Consider the following 25867-nt stretch of genomic DNA (forward strand, 5'->3'; position numbering starts at 1 on the left):
CATTAAACTACTATTTTATTGATTTCAGAGAGAGGGCAGGAGAGGGAGAGAGAGATAGAAACATCAATGATGAGAGAGTCATCAATTGGCTGCCTCCTGCATGCCCCCTACTGGGGATCAGCCCGAAACTAAGGCATGTGCCCTGACCGGGAATCAAACCCATGACCTTCTGGCTCACTGAGTCACATCGGCCGGGCTAAACTATATTGAATTTTTGTATTTAAAATAAACTTTTAAACCTTTCTAGAAAAACAAATAATTCATTATGCAATTCCATAAAACTTTGGCTAACTTTTAACATCAAAAGCTAATAATAAATAATCAAGAAGAAATAATAGACAATATTAACAAAATAAAGTATATGCTATTTGGGAACACCTAATATCATATAAGGACAATACTAAGAAAAATAAAGATAATAATCACACGCCCGCCTGGTGTGGCTCAGCAGTGAGCACTGACCTATGATCTAAAAGATGGTGGTTTGATTCCCAGTCAGGGCACATACCCGGGTTGCAGGCTTGATGCCCAGCAGGAGGCATGCAAGAGGCAGCCGATCAATGATTCTCTCATCATTGATGTTTCTATCTCTCTCTCCCTCTCCCTTCCTCTCTCTCTGAAATCAATAAAAATATATTTAAAAAAACAAACAATAATCACACATATCTTTTAATTTAGCAGAAAAATTAGGAAGACATTTTAAAAAACTATTTTGTATGCACACACAAAGATCTCATGATATAGAAATCATGACTAAGTAGCAACTGCCCTCCCTGGGCTGGATGCCTAGGAAGGCCCAACAGGGGCCCTCAGGGCAGCCACAGAGAATCCTCTGGGCTTACCAGAAAAAAAATTCCCCAGCTCAGGAAGTTTGTCATGTAAATAGTACTCAAAAATACCTTTAGCTTCTTCTGAAAGGCTATGTTTTTAAAAGGACTTCAACATACCAGTGATAAAGCACAGACAAGCATTGTGCGGTGCAGCCTCCTGGGTCCCACTTGGTGACAAACCTGAAGGGGGAGCCCCTGGGGCACCCCCTGAAGAGACCAAACTTGGAATATGCAATGAGACTGTGTTTAATGAACATCAAAATACAGGCAAAGGCTGTGGGGGCTCAGAGGAAGGGGGAGTGGCGAGGGGTGCAGTGATCTGGGGTGGTGGGTAAGCAGTGTCACTGTCTTCCAGCACCTTTCTTCTCACAGCCTTTCAACAGTCCTGGGGGGACAGCAGAGCAGGACTGGCCCCATTTTACAGTTGGGGAAACTGAGTTCCAAACAAGTTCACTAGCTTGTCCAAAACCACACAGGGTGCCTGGTCCTTTCTTCAGCCCCTGCAGTCTGGTGGTCTGGCTCAGAGGAGATTTGAGTAGGTAGACAGAGGGAAGATGAACACCCCACAGGAAGAGCAAACACAGTGTGCAGATGGGTAGGGGGGTGGTAAGTAGGGACACTGAGGGGGCTGGTTGGAGGGCAGTAATCCTTGGCACCTGTAGCCCGGGCTGTTGCAGCATAGCCACTTGGATGTCTGCTTCTCCCCTCTTCCCTCCTGGGTGCCCAGGCCCTCAGGACCAGCTGAGGGAGGTCACAGAGCAGGAGGGCTGCTCCCAGCAGTGCTCACTGGCCAATCTTCACTTGGCACCTACTGAGCATGAGTCTGGTGCATAAGCAGGCAGGGCAGGGCAGAAGGGGAGAGGTGGCACACAAGAAACTCACACTATATAGCTGATCACAGTGCTGTGAGAGGGATGCAGAGGGAGGACACATGCCATGCAGAAGGGCTAGTGTTGAAGACTGTGTGGGTAGGGAGCTAGGGAGGGTGCAGACCTGGTACACGAACTTGTGGGGCCCGATGAAGTGGAGGTGGGTAGGATTGGATGAGACAAGCATGACACACTGAGGAGTCTGGATCCTGGGGACCAGGTCACTGCAGCGACATGGAGGAGAAATCGGGCCACCAGAGACTGCAGGAGAGCTAAGGAGGCTCTGGCTGGTGAGGAGAACTGGAGAAGGCTCTGTGGATCCAGGCTTCTCCAGGCAGGCCCCTGGAAATGGAGCTGGTGGTTTGAGATCAGAGGGCCTTCCCCTGGCCATCCTAGGAGGCCTATCCAGGCGTGAGTACATAGTGGGGCCCAGCAGAAGCTTCAGGCTCTGCAGAAACACAAGAACACATGATGTCCATTCTGGCCCTTCATCCCACTGGCCCTTGGCACTCCCTTGGGAGGAGCCCAGAGCTCAGCATAGACCCTGCCTTCCCTAACCTCTTTTACCTGTGGTTAACTAAGAGGTGGCCCCAGGAGGCCAGAATGGGAAGGAGGAAACTGGGTTAGAAGCCCCAGGTAGACGCTCCTGCCAAGAAAGTCCCTAGGGCACATGTCTTTCTCAGGACCAACACACCTCTGGGGAGCCATAGCAGTAGGGTAGGCAGGAGGCTGCAGAGCCCCGCACAGAAGCCATGCAAAGAGGCACCAGCAGGGGGTGTCAGAAACCCACACTTGGCAGCCAGTTCCTTTTGCCTTTCAAATCCTGTCTCCACCAGGAAGGGATTAAGGGTCGAAGGGATTAAGGGTCAGAGGCTGCAAGATGTAGTCTTCCCTAGGCCTTAGATACAGGATGCCCCCACAGAGGAGAGCCCCAGGGCCCGAGTCCAAGGTGGAGGCAGTAGCGAGTCTGAGCAGGTCCTAGCAGGGTCAAGAGGAATAGGCCTGGCCAGCTGAGGCCCTAGCATTCCTGCCAAGCCCAGCATGAGAGCCCCAGCTATACCCCAATGCTTCCTATGCATGTGGTGAGGGGATCTTCATTTACTGCTTCCTCCCTGAAGAGGGGGCCCGGCCACTGCCACCCCCACCCCACAGCAGCAGTTCGGTCACCATCAGCACAGGCCTGTCAGTGGGTGTCGGGGTCCTGGAAGCCCCAGGCCTCCACAGCAGCGATGAGGAAGTTCTCAGAGCAGAGGGGCTGGTTGTTGAAAGTGTCGCAGTGGCCCGTGCGGCCCCGGTTCAGGTCCCCATCGATGTAGAGAGCCTGGCCGCCCCCTCCACCTGCAGAATGCTCAGTCAGTGGCTGCCCCTCTGTCTGGTACTGCCCTGGAGGTACTCTCCTCCTGCCCCTGAGCATCTCCACTTGTCCCTGCCCCAGCCCCACCAGGGGCCACTCTAAAACCAAAGGGCTGACCTTTGACCCTCCAAAGCCCACCAGCCCTCAGCCCTAACTCTAGGCTAGAGCCCACTTCCCAGCTGATATACCCAGAATACCTGTTGCTACTCCCACTCCTCATGCCTGCTCTCCTCCTTTGCTATCATGGAGGTTCTGCCTGTCCTTCAGGTGAGGCACCTGCTATCCGAGTCAGCAATGGCTAACCCAGGGGCTTTGGCCACCCATGACCCTGTACCTTTTCCCAGGCTAAGTGAGAATAGCTTGAGGTGGAGGGAGATGCCCACCTACGATGAGGCAGTCAGTGCCCCCAGCCATGAACATGGACTCAGTCTTGGAGGGCAGGTTGAAGTGTCGAGTGGCCAGGAACGGTGAGAGGCGGTCAGCAGGGTCTGAGGATGAGGGTAAGGAGTGGCAGAGCAGGGATGGAGTGGCAGTGGTCTCCAAGGACAATGGCTTAGTCAGCTCTGGGTGTTTGATGACCACCCACTCATAGCGTTGGACCTCTGGCTGCAACTGAGGGTGAAAGAGCAGTATGAGGAACTGGCACACTATGCCCTGCAGGGCCCTTGTGGCCACTTTCCTCCCACAAATTTTCACTGAAGCCCTCTGTGTACGAGGCCTAATGCCAGGGCTGGGGAGACGGTGTCACACAGGGCAGGTAAGGGCCTGCCTGCTCTCATGGACCTCATGGTCTAATGATCACAAACCAGAAGAAAATGGAAAGGTTACCCTGTAGGGTAACTGCTATAACAAAAGTAAACAGGTCACGTGAACAGAGGTGCTGGGGGTGCTGGGCCTGCTACCTTAGAGTGCCTGTAGGGAGATCTACTCACCCTAAATACAAAGCATTCTCCAGTCCCAAAGAAGCCCAGTTTGCCTCCAAACTTATTTCTCTCACTCCAGTCTGTAGACAGGTAAGCTCCACACACCTGGGGAGAAAGGCCAAGGCCCAAGGTGAGGCTGTACCATGTTGGCCTGTAAGAACATCCCTTTGGTTAGGGCCTGCTGAGGGGCCATGGTTTGTTGTCACAGAACCCTCTACCCCCCTTCAAGGGCAAGAGCTGAAGGTAAAGAGAGGTGTGGGGAGTCAGAATTTGGAGGGCATGGGGTTGGTAGTGAGAATGGGGGTGGGAGGTGGCTGCCATCAGCTTGTTTGGGGTATTATCATTTTGTTTCCCTCTTTGGTCCTCAAGCACGGGAATAAGCCCTAATGTAACACTCTGATTTGGGGCATTAGCTCCAGGGAGGCCCCTCAGATGAAAGCTTCCAGGAGGTACATATGCCTGCTCAACATTCTCCAATTCCCTGTTAGCCAGCAAAGCGCTTGATTCATCATTAGAGTCAAGTCCCTCAAGTGTCTGACAGAGTCATCTGCTATGATACAGATGACTGGTCTCCTCCTGGAAACCCAGACACAGAATCTGGAATGGGGTGAGGAACCTAAAAGTCCCATGGGTGCAGGTTTGGGAGCCTCTGCACAAGAAGCCTCTACCACCGGCAGACACCCCCAGGATGGGGGCACATGAGTGCTGACCTCCCTAGTCTCAGACTTTCCAGGGAGCAGGTACTGTAGAGAAAAGGGCTCTGAGAACTACCTGTTAGGGGGTGGAGGCAGGTGAAGGCAGCTGACTCATCTGGCGCTGGCCCACTGTGGCAGGAAGAGGCAGGGCCTCACTTACTAAGAATTTCTGCAATGCTCCTCCTAAGTAGCCAGGCTGTTTCAGCAGGGCCTGGACCCTCAGGGGAAACAAGAAGGCCCTGGATACTTGGGGGTCGGATAGGGAGGCTAGATTCACTTCTTTGTGGAGGGTGTCTCTGCTCTGTGGCCCTAAGCACAGGAAGGCTGGGTGAGGGCTGCAGGGGCACCCACCCTTCCTGGGGCACAGGAGCACCAGACTCCCCAAAACTCAGAGGCCAGAACCCCAGGTTCCCTCTGGTCCCTGCTCACCTCCTTTTGTGTGGTCTTAATGAGCAGGAGGGTGGGCTCGTGTCCTTCACACTGGAAATAGAACCTGGGGGAAGAGACCACATGTGCCAGTCCTAATGGGAAGCAGTTACCCTGCATTCCTTCGCTGTACCACCTCTAGCCAGCCTCTGCTGAACAGCGCCCACAGTGTCTGAGAAAGTTGGACTGCTACGGGTGGATGTGCCTGGGAAATGCATTTCCTTATCTCCTGAGGACCAGGCACAGTGGCTAAAGACCTGACAGCACTCTGGACTGGGCACTCTTCTAAGCGAAGATGGAGCTCCCCTGAGGCAGCCTATAGGATGAGCAGTGAGCTGCCCCAGGACTTCACTGGTGTGAAGTTCAGAAGACATGGCATGGCAAATAGCCCCTAGCAGACAGAGAAGTGTGCCAGGTGCTTTGGGGAAGCAAAAACAAGAGGAACAGGTCCCTGCTCTAGGAAAGCTCAGAGTCCAAGCACATGGGAGACTGTGGCACTGGGAAGCATGTGAGGAGGCCTGACATTGCCATTGTGGTAGCTCCAGATGCCCAGGGCTTGACTGGCAGCCCTGATGGCTCTGTTTAGCTGTCTCTCAGTGGGCCTCCCAGGTCACACAGAGGTTGGGGCTGGGTGAATGCAGTTCCAGTTGTGCCATAATGCTCGTGGGGCTTGCAGAGAGTCCCCGCCACATGGGCTAGGCCAACTCTGCCTGTGCTGCCTCTGCCAGGTCACCTGTGACCCAAGCCACACAGTATCCAAGGCTCAAGGGGGCGCTGAAGCTGATGGAGCTGCCAGAGAGGCAGTATGCCCTGGGGAGGCCAACACAGCCACAGCCCCATAGGGCCAACCTGTTCCTGGCTTGTGGACTGACAGAGTGGGGGTGGGGAGTACTGAATCACAGCCTGTTGCCTTGAGTCGTCCTCTCTTATAGTTGTGTAAGCTCCCATGTCATCACAATGCCTACATGGGGACCTAGAGCTGTGATATGTATGGAAATGACCCCTAAATTTGGGTGGCCTGGGAGAGAAGCCCAGAAAAGGGCTTCCCAATTCTAAGGTCCCCAGGAAGAGGCAGGGCCTCATCTAGGTGCTCAGGTTCATAGGCCCATTTCCAGTGTGACTTCCTGAAAGCACAGGCAGGACCAGAAGGTGGGCAACTTCACCAGTCCCTCTGCCCCTCCTATACCACCTGACCCTCAGAGTCCATGCCTCAGGGCCTCGGAGGGCAGGCCTAGCCTCCCTGGCATTACCTGGTCAGGCTGTACCCATGCTGCAGTGAAGAGAAGAGCAGGAGGGGCTGACAGAGGGCGAATCGCTCAGGGATCCACGACCAGATATCTCTCATCTCCTTCACACTGACAATCTCTGAGTGGAAGTTCTCCGCATGAACAGCCAGGTGCACAAACTGCCTGGGGAGAGCCAGGAGAGATTCAGAGCACACCTGCAACCATAGCCCTGACCATACCCCTCACCCTGGGGTGTGCATTGGCTCTCTTGGAAGCTAAATCTAGAGGGAATTTCTCACCTATTCATCCTGGTCCTAGGTAACCTCAGGAAGAAATGGGATGGAGCTGTCCCCTGGAGACCCACTCCCCTGGAGCCCCACTCCCATCCCCTTACTAAGAGAGAAGAGGGCCCAGCCAAGACAGGGACAAAAGCACCTTTTCTCTAAGAAATGGGGACAGAAATTGGATCAGCTCTGGCAAGATAATGCTTCAAGGCCAGCCAAGCACCAGCAGAGAGCACAACTGAGGCAACTGAGCAGACAGACAGACAGAAGGACAAACAGATGGCGCCTGAACATCAGCCAGGCTCCAAGGCAGCACTGCTGAAGCAAGCCCTGAGAGCCAACACAAGCAGCCAGGCCCCAGGTCAGCCAGGCCAGAAGACAGAGAATCCAGGCACAGAGATATGGTTTCCAGACCTACCTTTTAGAAAGTGAAACACTGAAAAACAGGAGGAAGCAACGGACATGGAGAAGAAGAAGAAAAATAAAACAGACAAGGAAAGGTTAGTGGTAAGTACTGATGTCCAGGACGTGCCTGCCTTTGGCCTGGAAGAAAGGTCTTTACAGTCATGTCATCTGCCACTGAGACAGTCTCAGCACACCATGGGCCCTTCCCACCCCTGCTCCCTGGGGGCTGTGCTTAGGGCAGGAGGGGCAGAAAAAGGTCTGCTGTGAAATGACCAGAGTTGGCCAGACTGGACCACTCTGTGATCTTTGACCGCATGGTCAACATCCAGCTTTCGTCTCCGCCATGGGCTTCAGGCCTGAGAACAGTAACCTGCGCCTTCCATTCCCACAGCGGTCTCAGCAGCCTGTGGCTGTAACCAGAAAAGCCCTGTTTCCTTTCCCATTGCTTCCTATCCATGCACAGATGGCTGGTTGGCTGGCAGTAGGCAGACCAAGAGGCTGGCAGGACAAGCTCATGCCCTAAGTCCCCAGGATGTATTCCACCAAAGCCCCGCCCCCCCGCCCCCAAGTGGGCCCCTGGCAGCGGCCCTGAGGCCAGCCTACCTCTTCTGCTTCACGGTGATGCCCTTCTGCTTCAGAGCTTTCTCATTGGCCATCTGCAGGAGCTGAATTTCCTTCCGAGAGAAGAGGCGGATGGCAAATGCTTTCTCCAGCAGCTTCTCAGGAGACACAGTCTTGGCGATGTCCTTGACGAAGGTGCGGATGTCCTGCTTCACATTGTCCGACTCAAGCGGCTGTCCAGCTCTCACCTTGTGGAAGAACTTGAGGATTGCTAGTGCAACACGGTACAACACCTTGTAACCTTCCACCAGAAAGACATCAAAGACACGAGCAAAATAGCTGAGGGGCAGCTCTCCAAATAGCCAGCGCTGCCAGTCCGCATAGACCTGCAGAACGTCCTCCGACACGGCCACCATCAACTTGTGGGCTGCCTGGCAGTACTTATTCACTAGGTCCCCAAATGTCATGCAGGAAGACTCAAAGGCCAGAAAGCTCTGGTCGATCAGCTTCTTGCTGGGGTCATTGCAGGCCAAGATGCGGCAGGCCTTCTCAAAGCACTCAGCTTCATCGATGCTGTAGTGCAGCAGCAGGGCTACGACTGCAGGCAGGGCAGGGCAGAAGGAGATGTCAGGGAACTGGTTGGCGATGCACAGAAGAATCTTCCGAACAGCACCCTCACCCCGTGAGTTCAGACAGTAGCTGGGCACCTGTGTGTTGTCCACAAACTCAGGCAAGGGCAGGCTGCTGCTGCTGTGCTTGCCCACGATCTTGCCCACAATGTCACTGTACACGCTAGCATCAGGTGTGACCGTGCGGCAGGGGATGTCCCGGATCAGGCGCTGGTACACCTTCCCCCGCAGAGCATGGCTGTGGGCCCAGTAACCCTGGCGTGCAAGCTGCTTCAGCTCTTGCAGCTCGGTGCAGTTCAGTTCCTTGGGTCCCAGGTCCTGGATGGCAGTGTCCATCTTGTCTCTGTCCACAAAGCAGTTGTACCCCTGAGAGTCCATAGTGCAGGCCGCACCCAGGAAGAGGGCCCTAGGCTGCCAGGAGGAGGCAAAGAGCAGCTAAATCCTCTAGCCACCTCTCAGAGGCTTTTCTGCTAACCTGTTTGCCACCCCATATCCTGTAGGATTAAAAACTATGCTTAATACACGTGTATAAAGGTTCACATTTTAGAGAATATGTTTTTGTTTGACTCTTTCTATAAAGTATTACAAGGGCTTCCATTTAAGATAAGAGGATATTCCGAGAATTCACTATGAACTCTGGAGTATAACTTCTTTTCATGGAGCTTATAAAGTTACTGTAATAGGTCACACAGATTATGAATAGAGAGGCTAGAAAAGAGTTCCCAGAAGGGCTTGAGAGACAGCCTGACACTGCTGAAAACAATTCTTAGTTAGGGGGTGGAAGGCCCATCAGGCTCCCACACACCACCACCCTTCGGCCTGTGGGCCTTATGAAAGGAATCCACTGGTTAAGAGGACCTATTTAAGTCAAGAGGTGCTTTGTGTCAGTTCCTGAAGGCTTTAGGCCTTTAGCCAGCTGTGTGTTGTAAGGAAGACACACACCTACTCTGCCCCACCATCCCCGGGTTAGAAATCAGAGGCCAGCTCTTAAATTTCTAAAAATGTTAGCTAGGTTTCTGGTAGGTACTCCAGAGGAGAAATACTGGTGGGGAGTAGACATGAGGGCTGAGAAATAAATGAAGTTGTTACAGCTTCAAAATTAAGACTTTTGTTTGTTAATCCTCACCCAAGTATATTTTTCTATTGTGTTTTTTTTTTAAATGTCTTTGATTTTGGAGGGAGAGATAGAAACATCAATGATGAGTCATTGATCAGCTGCCTCCTGCACACCCCCTGCTGGGGATGAAGCCCACAACCCTGGCTTGTGTCCTGACTGGGAATAGAACCTCAATGCTCAACCACTGAGCCACGTTGGCTGGGCTTCCATTGATTTTTAGAGAGAGTGGAAAGGAGGAAGGGAGGAAGGAGTGGGGAGAGAGAAAGACAGAGACAGACAGACAGAGAGAGAGAGAAACATCGATGTGAGACAGACACATAGATTGGCTGCCTCCCACATGTACCCCGACCGGGGCCAGGGATCAAACCTGAAACCCAGGTACAGTGCCCTTGGCCGGGAATCGAACCTATGACCCTTTGGTGTGCAGTCAACACCCCCACCACTGAGCCACACTGGCATTTTTACATCCAAATGAACCAGAAGTATTGGGGGATTTGGCACTGTCTCTCCATTTGGTGCAACTATTAAAATTCAGGCAGACATTTAAAAATGGGTAAAATGTGCTATGTGAGACTCTCTGGCTGATAGGTCACTGCAGGTGGACAGCAAGACAAAAGTCTAGCCTAGCCAGGCATGGCTCAGGAGTTGAGCATCGACCTAGGATCCAGGAGATCGTGGTTTGATTCCTGGTCAGGGCACATGCCCAGGTTTCAGGCTCGGTCTCCAGTCAAGGGCGTGCAGGAGGCAGCCTATCAATGACTCTCTCGTCATTGATGTTTCTCTCTCTCTCCCTCTCCCTTCCTCTCTCTGAAATCAATAAAGACATATATTTTTTTTAAAAAAGAAAAGACAAAAGTCTACTGTTGATACCACAAGTTAACATCTGTTTTTGCTAAAGGCTACTGCCCTTGGCCTTTAAAATAGTCTGTCCATGCACCTCAGACTAACCTTTCTGCTTGTGATGGTAAAAGTGTTTGGAGGTGTCACAAGGATTTGCTTCAGTGAGTTTTGGTAAATGACCAGATCATTCCAGTTTCTCTTGAATCTAGAACATTCATCTGAAAACATAAAAAGCGAAAAATATCTTAAGAACATTGAGTGGAAAGTAAAGAAGTATAGTGTAAAACCTGTATTGTAAGATGATATCTTTAGAAAGTACTTTGATATGTTTTTTTGGTAGTAAAATATACATAACAAATTTACCATTTTAACCATTTGTCAGAGTACAGTTCAGTAGCATTAAGTACATTCATACTATTGTGCAACATTACCACCATCCATCTCCAGAACTTTTTCATCTACCCAAACTGAAACTCTGTGGCTATTAAATGCTAACTCCTTGCTCCCCCTTCCCCTGGCAACCACCATTGTACTTTCTATTTCTAAGAATTTGACTAATCTAAAGCGAAATAAGCCAGTCAAAAAAAGACAAGTATTACATGATCTCACTCATATGTGGAATCTAATGAACAAAATAAACTGCTGAACAAAACAAATCCAGAGACATAGAAGCATGGAACAGATTAGCGAATCTCAAGAGGGAAGATGGGGGTGGGGAGTCAGGAGAGATTAACTCGGCAATTTATATGCATATATGCATAAGCCATGGGCACAGACAATAGTGTGGGGAGTGGGGGTGCAGGGTGGAGGGGGTAAATGGGGGGGGAAAAGAGGACATCTGTAATACATTCAACAATAAAGATAAAGAAAAAAGAAAAAAAGAAATTGACTATTCTAGGTACCTCATATTAGTTGAATCATACAATATTTGTCCTTTTGTGTCTGGCTTATTTCACTGATTGTAAAGTCCTCAAGGTTCATTTATGTTTATAGCATGCAGCAAAAAATTTTTAAAAATGTAACACTTGAGCCCTGCCAGACTGGCTCAGTGGTTGAGTGTCCACCCATTAACCAGAAGGTTGCTGTTCAATACCCAGTCAGGGTACATGCCGGGGTTTGGGGCTTGATCCCCAATGGGGGCATGCAAGAGGTAGCTGATCAGTGACTCTCTCTTATCACTGATGTTTCTATCTCTCTCTCCTCCCTTTCTCTCTTTGAAATCAATAAAAACATATTTTAAAAAAAATTAACACTTTATTTTTTAAAGCAGTTTTAGCTTCACAGTAAAACTGAGAGAAAGATATAGAGATTTCCCATATACCCCCTGCCCCCACACATAGCCTCCTTCATTATCAACATCCCCCACCATGAGTAGTATATTTGTTATAATTAATAAACCTACACTGATACATCATAATCACCCAAAGTCTACAGATTAATGAAGCCTCACTCCTGGTGTTATACATTCTATGTGTTTGGACAAATGTAAAATGACATGTATTCTCATTACAGTATTTTCACTGCCCTAAAAATCCTCTGTGCTCTACTTACTCATCCCTGCCCACCCCCCACTTATCAGAATTTCATTCCTATTTATGGCTAAGTAACATCCCATTATATGAATAGAGCACAATTTGTTTATCCCTTCACCACCTGTTGATGGACATTTGGGTTGTTCTCACATTTTGGCAATGTAAATATTGCTGTTGTAAACATGGGTGTACAAATATCTGTTCAAGTCCCTGCTTCCAGTTCCTTTGGATATACAGTATATTCACTGATACTGTTTTTATCGGGGCTTCCCCATAAAAAACATTAATTAAAATAAGTTTTTCTGGCAACATTCATTTAATATATCCTCCTGGAAAAACCTTGCCTGCAGCAGAACCAGGCCTGCTGCCAGTGCTGGGACCTTCCTCAGAAGAAAAGAAACCCAAATTGGGGTTGTCTGTTTGCTCTGTTCTGGGAGGGAAGACAGTGAGGATTCTCTTCTTCACCAGGTTCTGAAGACCAGGCCAACAGGCCCACTTACACACCCACAGCCATACCTAAGCTGCACTCCACAGTCTTCCATGTGCAAATTACCTATAACTTTTAAATTCTTCATTCTAGGCTTTGAGCCTGCTAACCTCTGGAGGGACCCCAGGCCCATCCTGTTTGTGTGAAAAGAACCAGCTCCTTATCGGGGCAATAAACATGTTTATAAACAGAACAAGAGCAGGGCAGGACAGCACCAACCCTCACTCAACTGGCCTCAGATTCAGGTTGAATATTAAACTGGAAACTCCAAAAGTGATTATCGCACCTTGCAAAGTTCCTTCAGACAGGACCCACAGTTTTGTTTGTTGCAAGTTGCCCAGAGACACGCTGGATTCAGAGGGACTCTGAGGCAAGAACACATGCAGGAGACCCTGAAGGAGCGACCTCGACCCCTGAAGGCCTCCTCCCCAAGCCTCCATCCAAAAAGAGAGCACGGTGTTTCTGGGGCCAAGCAAACAGGCTTACAGTGACCTTCTTAGGCATCTATAAAACTAGATCCAGGATGGTTTCCTTAGGTTCCTTTTTACACGAATGCACAATCACAAAACACCACAACACAATTACAGAATAAAAACGTAGAGTCTGTTTATGTGTTATCTCTTCATTCTTACTCCGTCTTCCACTTAAGATAATCAACCATTGCTCACATATTATATCCTACAAAGCCTTTTCTTCCTTTCTTTTTGATTTTAGAGAGAGGAAGGGAGAGAAAGATAGAAACATCAATGATGAGAGATTCATAGATCAGCTGCCTCCTGCATGCCCCCTACTAGGGATCGAGCCTGCAACCTGGGCATGTACCCTGACCCAGAATCAAATGTGATCTCCTGGATCATAGGTTGATGTCCAACCTCTGAGCCACGCTGGCCGGGCCTACAAAGACTTTTCTTATATTTACATGCACACTCACAGCTGAGTTAGATTAAGGCTGGCTACTGGGAAGGGGAACTCAGGAGGTAGGAAACAGATCAAAAACAAAAACCATGCAGATGGATACTCACACACTGGAGTTAAGTTTTAGGGTTGAAGTGATGCTCTCTTCTCATTATCCCACCTGCAGTGTGCAGAAATCATACAACACTGTTTATATAACCTGCTTCCCCACACAAAACAAGGCTTCACCTTTTTCCCACAGTCCCCTAGCTCATGACAAAGGTCGAGGGAGAAAAGGGAGGCAGAAGCAAATGTTGGAAACGATCAGTTTCAAGTCAGACAGGCCTGGCTTCAAAGTCCAGCTCCAACACTTGTTTGCCTGAACCCCAAGCCATGGCTCTTCCTGGAAAGGCAGGTGCCCGGCTGTAAAACAGAGCTGACAAACCCAATCCGCCTCACCGTCATTAGTTTCAATGCAACACCTAAGGGCTAAGCTCTTACTTGGGGTTCACTGGCTGGAGTGTGGGTGACATCTCACTCACTTGCATTTCCACTCACCCCTTCTTGGGCAGTCCAGGGCAGGCAGCCAGCAGGGCCCTGCCAGCAGGTGCACTTTCCCTCAAACTCAGAGTGGGAGGAAGGGAATGGTTTCTCACTATAAACACTGCACTCGCCTAAAGGCCCCCCTGCCCCCCACAAGTTTACTGCAGAGGAATGGGGGTGGGGGCAGGGCTGCTTCTCTGAAGTAGGAGGGGGCTGGCCCCAGTTGCCTGCAGCTCCCTGAACTTAGAATGTAGGGAAGTATAGTTGACCCTTGAACAACATGGGTTTGAACTGCACGGGTCCACTTATACAAGGATTTTTTTCAATACTGTAAATGTATTTTCGCAACATTTTCTCTAGCTTACTCTATTGTAAGAATACAGTATATAAATATATATAACATACAAAATATGTGTCAAGCCCTAGCCAGTTTGGCTCAGTGGTTAGAGTGTCAGCCCATAGACTGAAGGGTTCCAGGTTCAATTCTGGTCAAGGGCACGTACCTCAGTTGCAGGCTTGATCCCAGGCCCCGGTTGGGGCATGCGTGGGAGGTAACCAATTGATGTGTCTCTCTCACATTGATGTTTCTCTCTCTCTCTCTCTCTCTCCCCACCCTTCCATTCTCTCTGAAAAACAATGGAAAAAATATCCTCGGGTGAGGATTAAAAAAAAAAAGTGTCAATTGACTATGTTACTGGTAAGGCTTTCACTCAACAGTACGCTATTAGTAAAGTTTTGGGGGAGTCAAAAGTTATATATGGATTTTCAACTGCATGATGGGTCCCCTGATCTCTCTTCAGGAGGGCCCCCTAATTCCCATGTTGTTCAAGAGTCAAATGTACTTTGTGTCTTTTGTCCTCAGCTTTAGGCCTAGCCTGCAATTTTGGGAAAAGAGGAAAAATTCTGCTCATCCTGTTAGACTCACAAGAACTGCAGACAATGATAATTTCAAATAATGGGGACACCAACCACATAACGTGTCTGCAGGATGGTGGCTACTTTAGCTAGGGTTGTTAGGGCAAACTTCTCCCAATTTGAGCTTAAGTGGCAAGAAGGAAGCAGCCAGAAGAGCTGAGGAAAGGTCACTGGACAATGAAAAGAACAAGTGCAAAGGCCCTGAGGCAGGAACAGGCCTAATGTGTTCCCGGGAAATAAAGGGCACTAGCATAGCAGAGCATAGTGAGCAAGAACAAAAGCAGTGGAGACACCCACAGCATGGACTGTGTATAGGGAGGGGTTTGAATTTTATTCTAAGCACAGAACTCAAGGTGAGAAGCAGTAAAGGGATGTGATCCAATGGATGTGTTTAAAAGCCAACTGTCAGTATTAACTGAGACCATTTATAGAAAACACTCAGCTTAGCCTGACATGCCAGGGCAGCTCAGATGTCCAGAGGGCATCTCACTCACTATTACTGCTCCTTGGGGTCCACTGACCAGGCACTGGCTCTGAGATGTCTGGGGAGTGACAGGGTTCTGGTGGGTCAACACTTGATCAGTCCTGCAGAGGGGCCTGAGTACCCCCTCCCATGGGAGAGGTGCAGCCACAGGAAGCCACCACTGACATTCTCCCACAGACCCACATAGGTCCCCTGCTCTCTCAGGGATGATCCCTTCAAATGTCTACTCTGACAGACCTGCTTCCCCTTCCCTGCTGTGCTGCTGCTTCCCACCCAGAAAGCTCCTCCCAGTGACCCTCACATCCCTTTCCCTCACAATTACTGTGCCTATTTTGAGAGTTCTGGCTACCTGACGCAAAGCAAATATTTCTTAAAAATGAAGACATACATGGAAATTGGTGACCTCTATTTCCCCAAAATATTATCTTGCTATGTCAGTGACACCTCTGTCCAGCTCCCCATCCTGTCATGATGACCAGTGCTCCCTCTGTCCAAAGTACACAGTCCTGCGTTTGCCAAGAGCAAGTTTACATCAGACACATGATGAGACCCAATGCATTAGGGGCTCCCGTCAGTGGCTGCAGGCTCACAGACCCAAAAGAGAACTTCCCAAATTGTGCCCACAGAAGGGAGGAAGTGGTCATCTGAGGTGGGAGGAGCCCAGGCCTTCCTGAACCTACAAGCTCTGCATATAGCCCTCGAAGATTTCTGATCAGACCACGGAGGGAGGAAAAGCATATACAGAAGGCAGGACAAGACCTTATTGTGGACAGTGGGGCAGGAGACATCAGAGCCAAGCAGATGGGGTTTAAGCAGGACCCCCTCCCATCACATCTTCAGGGACTGCCAAACACAAATCCCACAGCTGCTGGCTGTCAGGCGATTCACCTTTGCATTTCTATCTCTAATCCTGAGGACAATCCCAAGGCAGGGGGATTTGCTCCACCTTATAGATGAGGAAACTGGGATACAGAGAGGTGCCTGTGGGGTCCCCAAGTACAGAGAGAACTATTTCTAGTCTGTCAGCCTCCAGAGCACTCATGATAACCCCACAGTGCCTGAGACCCCTCTCCCACCCAGGACAGCCAGCCCCACCCATGCTCCCTCCTCAGCAAGTTCAGGGCTGGCTTCTCAATGCCACCTCTGTCCCAAAATACTACCCAGGTCTGATGAGTCATAAGATCTCTTCATTTCTTACCTCTTAAGTGGGGAGCATGATTTTCCCAAACAATTGGATTTGAAAACAAATTTGCTTTCATGTGACAAACACAGACCCTCACATTAAGCCTAGGCGATTCCACTTTAACCACCCACCAACACTGGGCACTGCGGACAAGAGGGTAAAAAAAGGCTCTCGAGGAGAGTAATGATCATGGCCCACGCAGGAAATGCTGTGAGGCCAGGCAGGGCCCTGGCAGACCACCAAGGCAGGGCACTGACTCCACATGAGCACTGCAGAAGGAGCAATGGTACCCTGAGTGTACCATAAAGATGGGGAGTCAGCCTAATGCAGAGGCAGGGATGGGTGCATGAGCGAGGAGGGCACAGCAAGTTGGAGAGCCTCAGGCACGTGGTGTTGAGTGGCTGAAGATGGGGTAAGAGGGGGTTGATGGCCTTGCTTGCCAGCTACACTAGGAGAATGGACGTCATCTTCCACTTGAAGGAGCCAGAAGAGAGTATGAGCAGAAGGTGACATGCATTTTAGAAAAATGCCCCTGGTGGCTCAGGAGGAAGGAGGGCAGAGTCCAGAAAAGAAGCATGAGGAAGACTGAGCCAAGCCTGGCCAGGGAAGATGGAGAAGATGGGGTGGACCCAAGAGACTGCCCAGGGGTTGGATTCTACCAGACAAGGTGACCAATGGTAGGGGGCAGGACCCCAAGCACTGAATAGAATTTTGGCCCAGGGGCGGGGTTTTGGTGGGGCAGAGGTGGCACTCCATTTTGGAGTTGAAAGTGCCTATTACGACATAGATGCCTCTCAGGCAAATGCCAGAGCAGCTCAGGTTGGAGGCAGGCCCTGGGTTACTGTGCCAATGTCCTGCCCATACACCCAGTGCTCAGCGCAGAGGCTCATGTTGGCTCCTGAACTTCTCACCCAGTTGACCTCATAGACAGCCCCCCCACACACACCAGAATGCCGCCAAAGTGCCCAATGTGGTTCCACTGGCCAAGAGGCACCTTTGTGCAGAGGGAGGAAAGCACTCATCAGGATTCCTACCCACTCCTACTGACCCCTAACCAGCCCGAGCCTGACTACCACCCACCCTGAATGTAAGAACAGCTCACGGTCGGAAGACCCAGGACTCAGCCTGGTTGGGCCTTAGTCACTGTGCCACAGGACAGGGTGGACACTCTGTGGGTGTCAGCTGCTGTGTCTCAGTTCTTCCTCTCCAGTCTGAGCAATCTTATATCCGTTTCCCAGGAGTGGAACCAGGAAACAAAAAACTAAGAGGAAGGAGGCTGCAGCTCCAGCCTGCCAAACGACTTGGTGAGGACAGGAAGGAGGGGCAATAAGGCGCTCTGTTCTGGGCCTGAAGAGTTCCATGTGACAAATGCACACTCCTCTCAGTTTCCCTAGAGCAGAATTCAGAACATTCACTCTCTACATAGTCTCTCTACCTTAGAGACCATCAATCCCCAGTGAGGTGGAGCTTGTAGAAGTAGAGCAAGCCAGGACAGAGCAGAATGACCAAGTCCCTTGACACCTACTTGGCATCAGGGGACAGGCATGCACCTTACTCCAGCCCTCAGGTCTGAGGATAGGAAAGACACAGCAATTACAGGACATGTTCACTTCCTGATAAGAATATGCTCATAATGCTAGTGATGGGGCAGCAGGACAGGAAAGGGGAGACAATTTGTGTATAGGACGGGAGGGCACATCTGGATGGCTGAGTGTGACTCAGCTTGCAGGGCATTACTGTAGGGGGGCAGGGGCCACGGGAGAGCTGGAAGGGCTTCTAGGCAGGAGAAGGTGGAGGGAGGTGAGGGGTCAGGAGATATTTCTGAGGCCATCTACCTTGGACAACCAAAGGGGTGGGGACAGGTCTCTACTTGTCCTGGCAAGACACACTCCAAGGCAAGTGATAATCACCCTCTTATGTTATGCACGAACCTTCCTCTCAAGCTTGAGTCAAGTTTGAGTTCCTTACCAGAGGCCCACTCTTCCCACCCAGCCATGGGGAGAGAGACCAGGGAAATGCCGAATCCCACCCCAGAAATCTGCTGTAGCCCCAGAGACACAGCTTCAGGACTTTGTCTAGAACCCTGGGTGGAGGACACTTATCTCCCCACCCAAGGCCCCAGATGTAGGATGACTCCCACTTCTGCGGATGGCCGCTGGTGACATTGTCACTGACTGAGGTGACCACTGTCACTGATCCTCCACATTCCTTTGCCTTGCTGCCCTCTTTTTACTTACCTCACTCTCACTTCCACCTCTCATCTTTCTCTGGAACTTGTATGTGGGAAACAACCCATCACCTCATCCTCTCCCAAAATGCACCCTTCTTCTTCCCGGTCAGACAGCAGCCAGCTCTCCCCAGGACCCTGCTGGCACCTTCCCCCAGGATTTCCCCAGGACTCTGCCTCTCTGTCTTCAGAACCTCCCCGGGACCCAGCCTCCACTCATTCTAGTTCATGACCTTCATTCCTTGGCTGCCATCACAGGGCTCAATGGTTGAGTAGGTAGCCCTAGTGTGAAGCTCCTCACCTTCAGAAGCCTCTATATATCTCAAGCATTTTATCCACAACCTGGTCAGCCCCGGAAACTGCTCCACCCAAAGGTAGCATATCACAGCCCTACTCTCTCCTAACCTTTTCCTAAAACTCTTCATTGCCCTCTTCCCATCCGCGTGACTCCATCTCCCTCCCCTACCAACCCCTTGTGGCTTTATGTCTTTGCCTGCTCAGCCAGGCCCTGTTCCACCAAGCCTCTCCTGTGCTCCTGTCTCAGCCAAGGTCAAAATCCTTGGGAGAAACCAGATGGATAGCATGCTTCTCCATGCTCACACACCAAATGCAGAGGGAAAAATCATGCTGCTCTGCTCACGACCTGGCAGCCCTTCTTGTCATGCCTCACAAATACCCTCTCCTATTCCCACTAGCTTACAGCTTCACATCCACCTGCAGCCCCCACCCTCCCTCTCTCCTGAGAATGGGGTGCTAGGCAGGAGCTTTCTCTCCTCTGATCCTGGCTCTTGATCTGCACCCCCACCCTTGGTCTTGGATCTCACCTCCTGGGGATCCCAACTCTCCTGCATCTTTAATGCTCCCTCTTTGCTGTTACAGAGACCCCCCAAAACTGCCACTCACTGAACCTGATGCTCCACTCCAGCTGTGCCTCTTCTCCTTTCCTTCCCAGTCAAGCTTCTTGGTGAGAGCAGGCTAAACCTGTCTCCCACCCCTTCCATCTTCAATGCCTAGCTGCTAGATCATTTAACCCGACACCTTTGAGCCCTTATCTCCCTGAAGCACACACAGCTGATCCCACTGCTCTCAGGTCTCCTCTCCCTGGGCCTCCTGAAACCCTTCCCTTGTGTCTGTCTCCTACCTCTTTGGCTGCCGCTGTTTCTGCTCCTTTGCCTGTCTCTTAGATGTCCCTTTTGCAGGAGTCCATCCTCTTCTCAGCCTAGAATCCTCTTGTGAACTCAAGTCCCATATTTCCAATTGCTTTCCTGAACGTCTCCCATCCTTCACACACTCCACATGACTCCAACACGTTCAGCTCTGACTCCCAATGTGCTGACCCTCTCTACCTGAAACCATGCTCTGGTTCCCCCACCACCCCTTCAGGATCTGGCCCTAACTGCCCTCCAAAGGCAGGTTCAGGAGCCTTGCCCACACAGCACCAACTGTAGCCCCCAGGACACATGCAAAGGGCACGTCCCCAATTGGAAAGAAAAGAAGACAGGACATACTTGTTCTCCTTTTGGTCCAATCTACTTCAAGCCTCAGGCCAAATGCCCTCTCCTTCACTAGCCCTTCCCAACCTTCTGGGCAGGGTTGAGGGCACCCTGGCTGCATCCTACGCCTCCTTATCCAAGTTTGTTTTAACTCTTGGCACACCATTGTGATGCTTATGAATCCAGCTCTTCTACTATGCTATGACTTTTGATCCAGGTGTTTCACATCATACCCAGTGTACCCAGGAAGGAGGAAACAAGAGAAAAACACATGGAGACTCAGAAAAATCCCAAACCACTTGGGCCCAGGAGGAAAATTTAATTCTAAACAATGACAACAGGGAGCATTCATCAACTTGTTTAGGCATGTGACCCTCCCAGCAGGCATCTTCACATGACAGGAAGACAGACCATGTTCTGCCTCAGCACAAGGATTTCTCAAATATTAATGGCAACTGGCATTCCACAGTGACTATCAGGCAGCCAGTTACCCGGGAACTTGATAGTGGGCCCTTTGCTAGTAGCACACAATGGAGGGCACGTGCCAGCTACAAAGGGTGTAACCATTAACCATTAGGCGTTAGTCATAGCACCGCAGGCCAGTTGGCTGGCCCACCTGCCAGCTGCCTGTCAGAAGTTCAAGTGCAGGTCTTATCAGCGGTGCCTAAGCCTATGACATGGAGCCCCAAGCAGAGAAGAGTCCCAACCTTGTCACGTACTCAAAACAGTTCCCTGCATCTCTTTCTCAGGCAAAAACCTTTTCCCCAGCCTGGTCTGGTTCACCTACAGGCAAGGGTTGGGGTTGGAATGGGGCTCTGCTAATTCAGGATCTTTGTCTTCTGAGCTCAAAGGGTCATCCCAACAGCATGTCTGGGAAAACACCCCCCAGAGCATAGGATAAGCCAGCTAGCTGCACAGAGTGAGAATCAGAGAAACAGAACTTGGCTGTCAGCAGCATTAGAATTTTGACAGGTTAGAATTCCAAGCAGAGTGCCTTCAACAGGTGTGCCTCAGAAGGCCGGGCACATAGCAGGTTCTCTGCAAATATTTTTAGATCTGACAACAGAGCCGGGCCAGGAGGGAATCCTGCCGGTTTAATCATTTTAATAGGCACTCAAGACACTTCCTGAATGCCGGTGTACTGAGTGCTGGAATACAAAGATGCCAGGCCCAGTTCCAGCTCTCAAGGAGCTTCTGGCTGTTGGGGACATGGGTGTACTGGCCATGTCAACTCAGGTAGAGGTGCTATGACAGGAAAGCACAGGATGTCTGGGCCCCCAGCCCATGAGGAAAGAGGGGTTGGGAGCCAGTGATACCTCAGCCGACTCCTGAAAGATGAGGTGGCCTTTGTCCAGGAAGCAGCAGAAACAGCATAGGCATAGGACAGGGCCTGGGAGAGCACAGCCACTCGGGTTGGCATGCCTTTCAGCTCTTTAAGGGGACAGGCCAGTGAGTGCCATTTGTGGCTCAGATTAAAAGACAATTCTATCTATAGTCCAGCCTCAAGGGCTCCAAGAAGCCAAAGGACCTGAGACAGAGGCCTGGGGTTCACAGGGTTGCTGAGGAAGCCAAGTGTTCCTGTGTCCTAGGAGGTGGAGAAGGTTCAGCCCAGGAAGGCAGGAAAACATGCCAGAGGCAAGAGTTGTTAATGTATACTCCCAGATCCTTCTAGGACCCACAGGCTTATCAAGATATGAAAGCTAGAACCACCCTTCCCAGAAAAGGAATTAGAGGAGAATTAGGGAACAAGAGCAAAATGATTCAAGGAAATGTTGAAGGGACAGAGGTGAGGGGAGCTTTTGGTGGGATTGCCGGTAATGACTTACATTTAGAACACTACTCAGGGAGGGGCTTTTATTTGTAACAACCCTCAATGTGTGTGGTACTCCATTAAAATTGTGTAACAATTAGGCACACAGTTTCAGATTATGAGAAACAGAGGAAACTACCTGTAGTGTGTTCTCAATCACCTGTAAAAGAGGAGAGCATGCCTAGGATGGAAGGAGAAACCTGACTGCTCACATGTGACTCCTGCCAGCATATCCTTGTGCAGTACCCAACCAGGCCCCGGAGACATATACAGAAAAGAATAAGATCTTATCTCACATCTTCTAAGTAAGCAGGTACCAGAGACAAAAATAACTCCTAATGGCCTGTGCATTTATCCAGGGGCTAGGACAATCCTGTGGGCAGACAGGGGCTCCTTTTGAATATCAGCCTTTCCTCACCCTCTCCCCTTGCCCCTCAGTGTGGGAGATAGCCTAAGGAGGATCCACCACACACTTGGCTTCTGTATCCTCGACAGAGTCTTTCCTGCTGCTAATGCTGAGGTACCACACAGAAACTGGAGAGCAAGGGAACCCCCAAAATTCTGCAACCTTGGACCTATCTTTGGGTCCGAGGAGAACTTTTTTCAGAGATCGAATTGTGAGAATGCTCTGGGAGCACCCATCCTCAGTCTGGAGGGAAAAGTGGTCCTTTGAGATGAGTGACAATCTGGAAGTGTCTCAAAATTTGGCAAATAAACATGTGAGACAGGAAGGCCCCTGGAATCGACTGTGTGATTTTTGCGCCTTGAGTATCTTGCATCTTGCCATTTACTCTCACCAACAAACTGGGCCTTTGTCGTCAGGGAAATAAAAAGTCCACTATCCTGCCCCAACAACCCAAAAAGGCAAGGGGTTATTAATGAAAATTCTGTTAGTTTATCTACTCTGTAGATAAAACATAAAACATTAGGTGCCTCCAGGGTTCGGTCTTCTTTTTCTTACTCCGTACACTCTCCTGGGAAGGCCCACCCCACTACTCTCTGGCTTTGCTGTTACACAGGAAGGAATCCCCCAAATGCTCTCAAACCCAGTATACTGTCCTTGGCTCCAGACCTACATATATCCACCTACTGCTGGGAAGTCTTACCGATCCTCACCTCAACATCCCCAAACTGAAAGTCATCACCTGCTCCCAAGTCTGCTCCCTCCCTGCACTGTGTGTGGCATGGAACCAGCTGCCAGTCACCCCATCTTGGGCTGTTCCCTAGGTCCTCCTTTCTCCCTGGCCCTTCCTCTCTCCCTGCAGCCACTTGCCTCATGGTTTTGCTCTCCTTTTGTTTTTTCTTTTTAAATTTTTATTGTTGAGAGTGTTACAGATGTCCCCCATTTTCCCCTGCTCTCCTTTCTGAAACCCACTGTCCTTCATTGTTGCTGGGACTTACATCTCTCTAAATGTGCCATGGTGGTCCTTTAACCACCCCAGACTCGGTACAACCCTTCACCAATCCACCCCAGCAACCAGTGCCAGGTTACCAGTGGAGAACACGATTTGATCAGTCACTCACAGACCCAAGATTCCTGGGTGACTTCCCACCGCTCTCAGGGTAAAATTCAAACTGGGGCCTGGTCCTCAAGGCCTTTCCCAATCTGCTGCCAGCATAGCTCTTTAATTTCATCTCCCTCTCTTTACCCCAACTACCAGAGCTACTCACTGCCCTTAACAGCTGGTGGGTGGGTCATGCCCTTATTACCTTACACACACAGTCTCTGCCCAGAAGGCTCTTTCCCTCATATGGTCTTGCCACTCCTATTCATTCTTCAAAATTTAGCTCAAGCCTTTCTCAGGAGTCCCTACCAAAGGCCAGCTGAATGCCACTCTATGCCCAAAGCAAGCTCTGTCCTCCTCTATGGGAGCACCTCCCACAGTGCCACAGTTCACTGGTCCGTTTCCTGACTCCACTGTGAGCTCCTTAAGGGCAGAGACTCATTCAACTTTGTAGCCACAGAACACGGGGTACAGGCCCTCCTCATGTAAATTATGATTTCAATAAACTTGTGTGGAAAGAATTTTTAAAAACCATCAAATAATGAATTGAAATTGATTCTTAGTAAGAAGCCTGAGGTTTTGTTTCCTTGATATTATCTCCATCTGGAAAGTGACACTTGAAACAGTCACTGAAATTGCTGCTTCAAGTTAAAAAGGGCTTCTTTCTTTTATGTACAGAGTTGTCATAACAGAATAGGTATGCTCAAACAGGTAAAACATTCAACAGGGTAAATGTTAAGTGCTTTTTTTATAACCTGCTTCACTGTCTTTATGTACTTTAAACCAGAAACCATCTAAAAGCAAACACTTAAATATGTCATCTGAGGTTGGCTTAGACTGTAACGAAAATTAGAAGCAACAATGCATGCCCAAGGTCACTTGGCCTTCTGGACAGTCCTGGCAGGAGTGGTCAGCAAGAGCTGGTGAGGCTCACCTGCTGGCGAACTTACAGATCCAGGGGGTGAATTTTATTATTGTTATGAAAAGCCTGCTTAGATTACTAGATTACTTCTACATCCCCCACCCCCTTCCCCGAAGGTCACCCTTACTACCAGATGAAAACCACCACACTAGTTTTATTTAGCACCTTGGTTCACTTCAAGAGATAACCCCTGCCCATTCCATGACAGGCAATGGGGGAGCAAAGATGAATGCAACGTGCCTCCAGCCCTGTTCACAGGGAGAGACAAGCTTCTAAACAGGGCACTCACTATCCCATAAGCACTTCACTTAGAGGCTTTATCTGAGGGTGAGAAGATTAGATGAGGACCCAATTTTCAGAATAAAAGGAAGCGCAGTGGGGTCATTCCACTGGCTGTTAACCTTTATAAATTGTAACACCTTTGAGAGATTTCTTTATCTTTTCTTATCTGGGTTTGTTTCGCCCAGCCTATATGTCTTAAAATGAAAAGAACCTGCATACTTGTCCTTAAGACAATTAAGCAAACATTTACAAGAGCCTTCTAAGTGATGGGGATAGAATATGAAGATGGAGGCCTCACCCTCAAGTGGAGGAAAAATCTGTCAAATAATGAGATGGTTTTTTAAAAATGCAATTGCCTGGCCCAGCCAGCGTGGCTCAGTGGTTGAGCACTAATCTATGAACCTGGAGGTCATGGTTTGATTCCCGGTCAGGGCACATGCCGGGGGTTGCCGGCTCAATCCCCAATGGGGAGGGGCATGCAGGAGGCAGCCAATCAATAACTCTCTCTCATCACTGATGTTTCTATTTCTCTCTCCCTCTCCCTTCCTCTCTCTGAAATCAATAAAAACATATTTAAAAAAATAAAATAAAATGCAATTGCCTGGAAGTCCTTGCTGAGTCTCAAGAAGCAAACATACAGAGAAATAAGGAAAACCACCTTCGAGCGCTACTATTGGCCCTGGAAAGGCAGACAAACTAATGACTTGGAATAAGCTGCTGGGAAAGACTACAACACCAGCATCACAACCACAGCCACATCAGCCACAAGGCCTGTGCCTCCCAATACATTACTAATCTAAGAGTCAACCTCTGCCTCCCCACAGCCCAGGCAGTCCTTAGACAACCTTTGGCCTTTAATGTCAGCCCAGAGTGGTAGTCCAGGAGTCCCACAGCACATCTGTTTCCATACTAAGGTCACAGATGAAAACCTGTGCCCAGGCCACCATGCTTGGAGAAAACCATGACCAGGTGTAGCTCATCCCCGACCTCCAGACTCAAGGCTCAGATAGCACAGTGCCCAGAGACCCTGTGGAACTGCTTCTGTCTCTCAGCCCAGTGGCCCTGCCAAGGGGGTACCCACCAGAGTTCAGACGCTGGACGGCAAGTGGGCAGGCATGTCATCCTGAGGCACGCGGAGGGCAGGAAAGGGAACAGTTGCAGGTCTTAGACGGCAGAACGTTATCAGAGATTCTGCTGCAATTTCCAGTCCAGAAGAGGATTTCCTACCCCGCAGAGAAAGAAAGTGGCCCGAGGAAGGAATGATAGAGAGACAGCTCCTTCTGACTGACGCCTCGCCCTGGGCCAGCCAGCACGCAAACGGCGGCTGGTAGGAGGCGCCGGTCCTGCCCCGGAGGCGAGCGTCCCACGGAGCCGAGGTCCGCGGGGCAGCACTCGGGGGCGGACAGCCCCGGGCCCCAGACCTCCGCGCCG

General features: G+C 50.1%; 1 protein-coding gene across 9 annotated transcripts; it reads right to left on the bottom strand.

The window, feature by feature from the left end:
• Positions 1-1060: 1060 nt before the first annotated feature.
• Positions 1061-25867, bottom strand: TBC1D24 (TBC1 domain family member 24). Of its 9 annotated transcripts, none has more exons than XM_087815703.1 (11): positions 25518-25867; positions 10268-10377; positions 8678-8696; positions 7616-8545; positions 7026-7043; positions 6348-6506; positions 5101-5164; positions 3986-4081; positions 3437-3665; positions 2867-3037; positions 1061-2147 (listed from the first exon to the last, which is right to left on the bottom strand). In XM_087815703.1, the coding sequence occupies exons 4-10, from the start codon at positions 8536-8538 to the stop codon at positions 2883-2885; spliced, it is 1644 nt and encodes a 547-aa protein (XP_087671829.1). In that variant the 5' UTR covers positions 8539-8545; positions 8678-8696; positions 10268-10377; positions 25518-25867; the 3' UTR covers positions 1061-2147; positions 2867-2882. The 9 variants fall into 9 exon arrangements, with proteins under 9 accessions (XP_087671829.1, XP_016063507.1, XP_016063512.1 ...); XM_016208021.2 differs by adding an exon at positions 13201-13253 and having other exon boundaries at positions 7616-8696; XM_016208026.2 differs by lacking the exon at positions 8678-8696.

The sequence above is a fragment of the Miniopterus natalensis genome, chromosome 3 (genome assembly GCF_054644295.1).
Source record: "Miniopterus natalensis isolate mMinNat1 chromosome 3, mMinNat1.hap1, whole genome shotgun sequence".
In the NCBI taxonomy this organism is placed as follows: Eukaryota; Metazoa; Chordata; class Mammalia; order Chiroptera; family Miniopteridae; genus Miniopterus; species Miniopterus natalensis.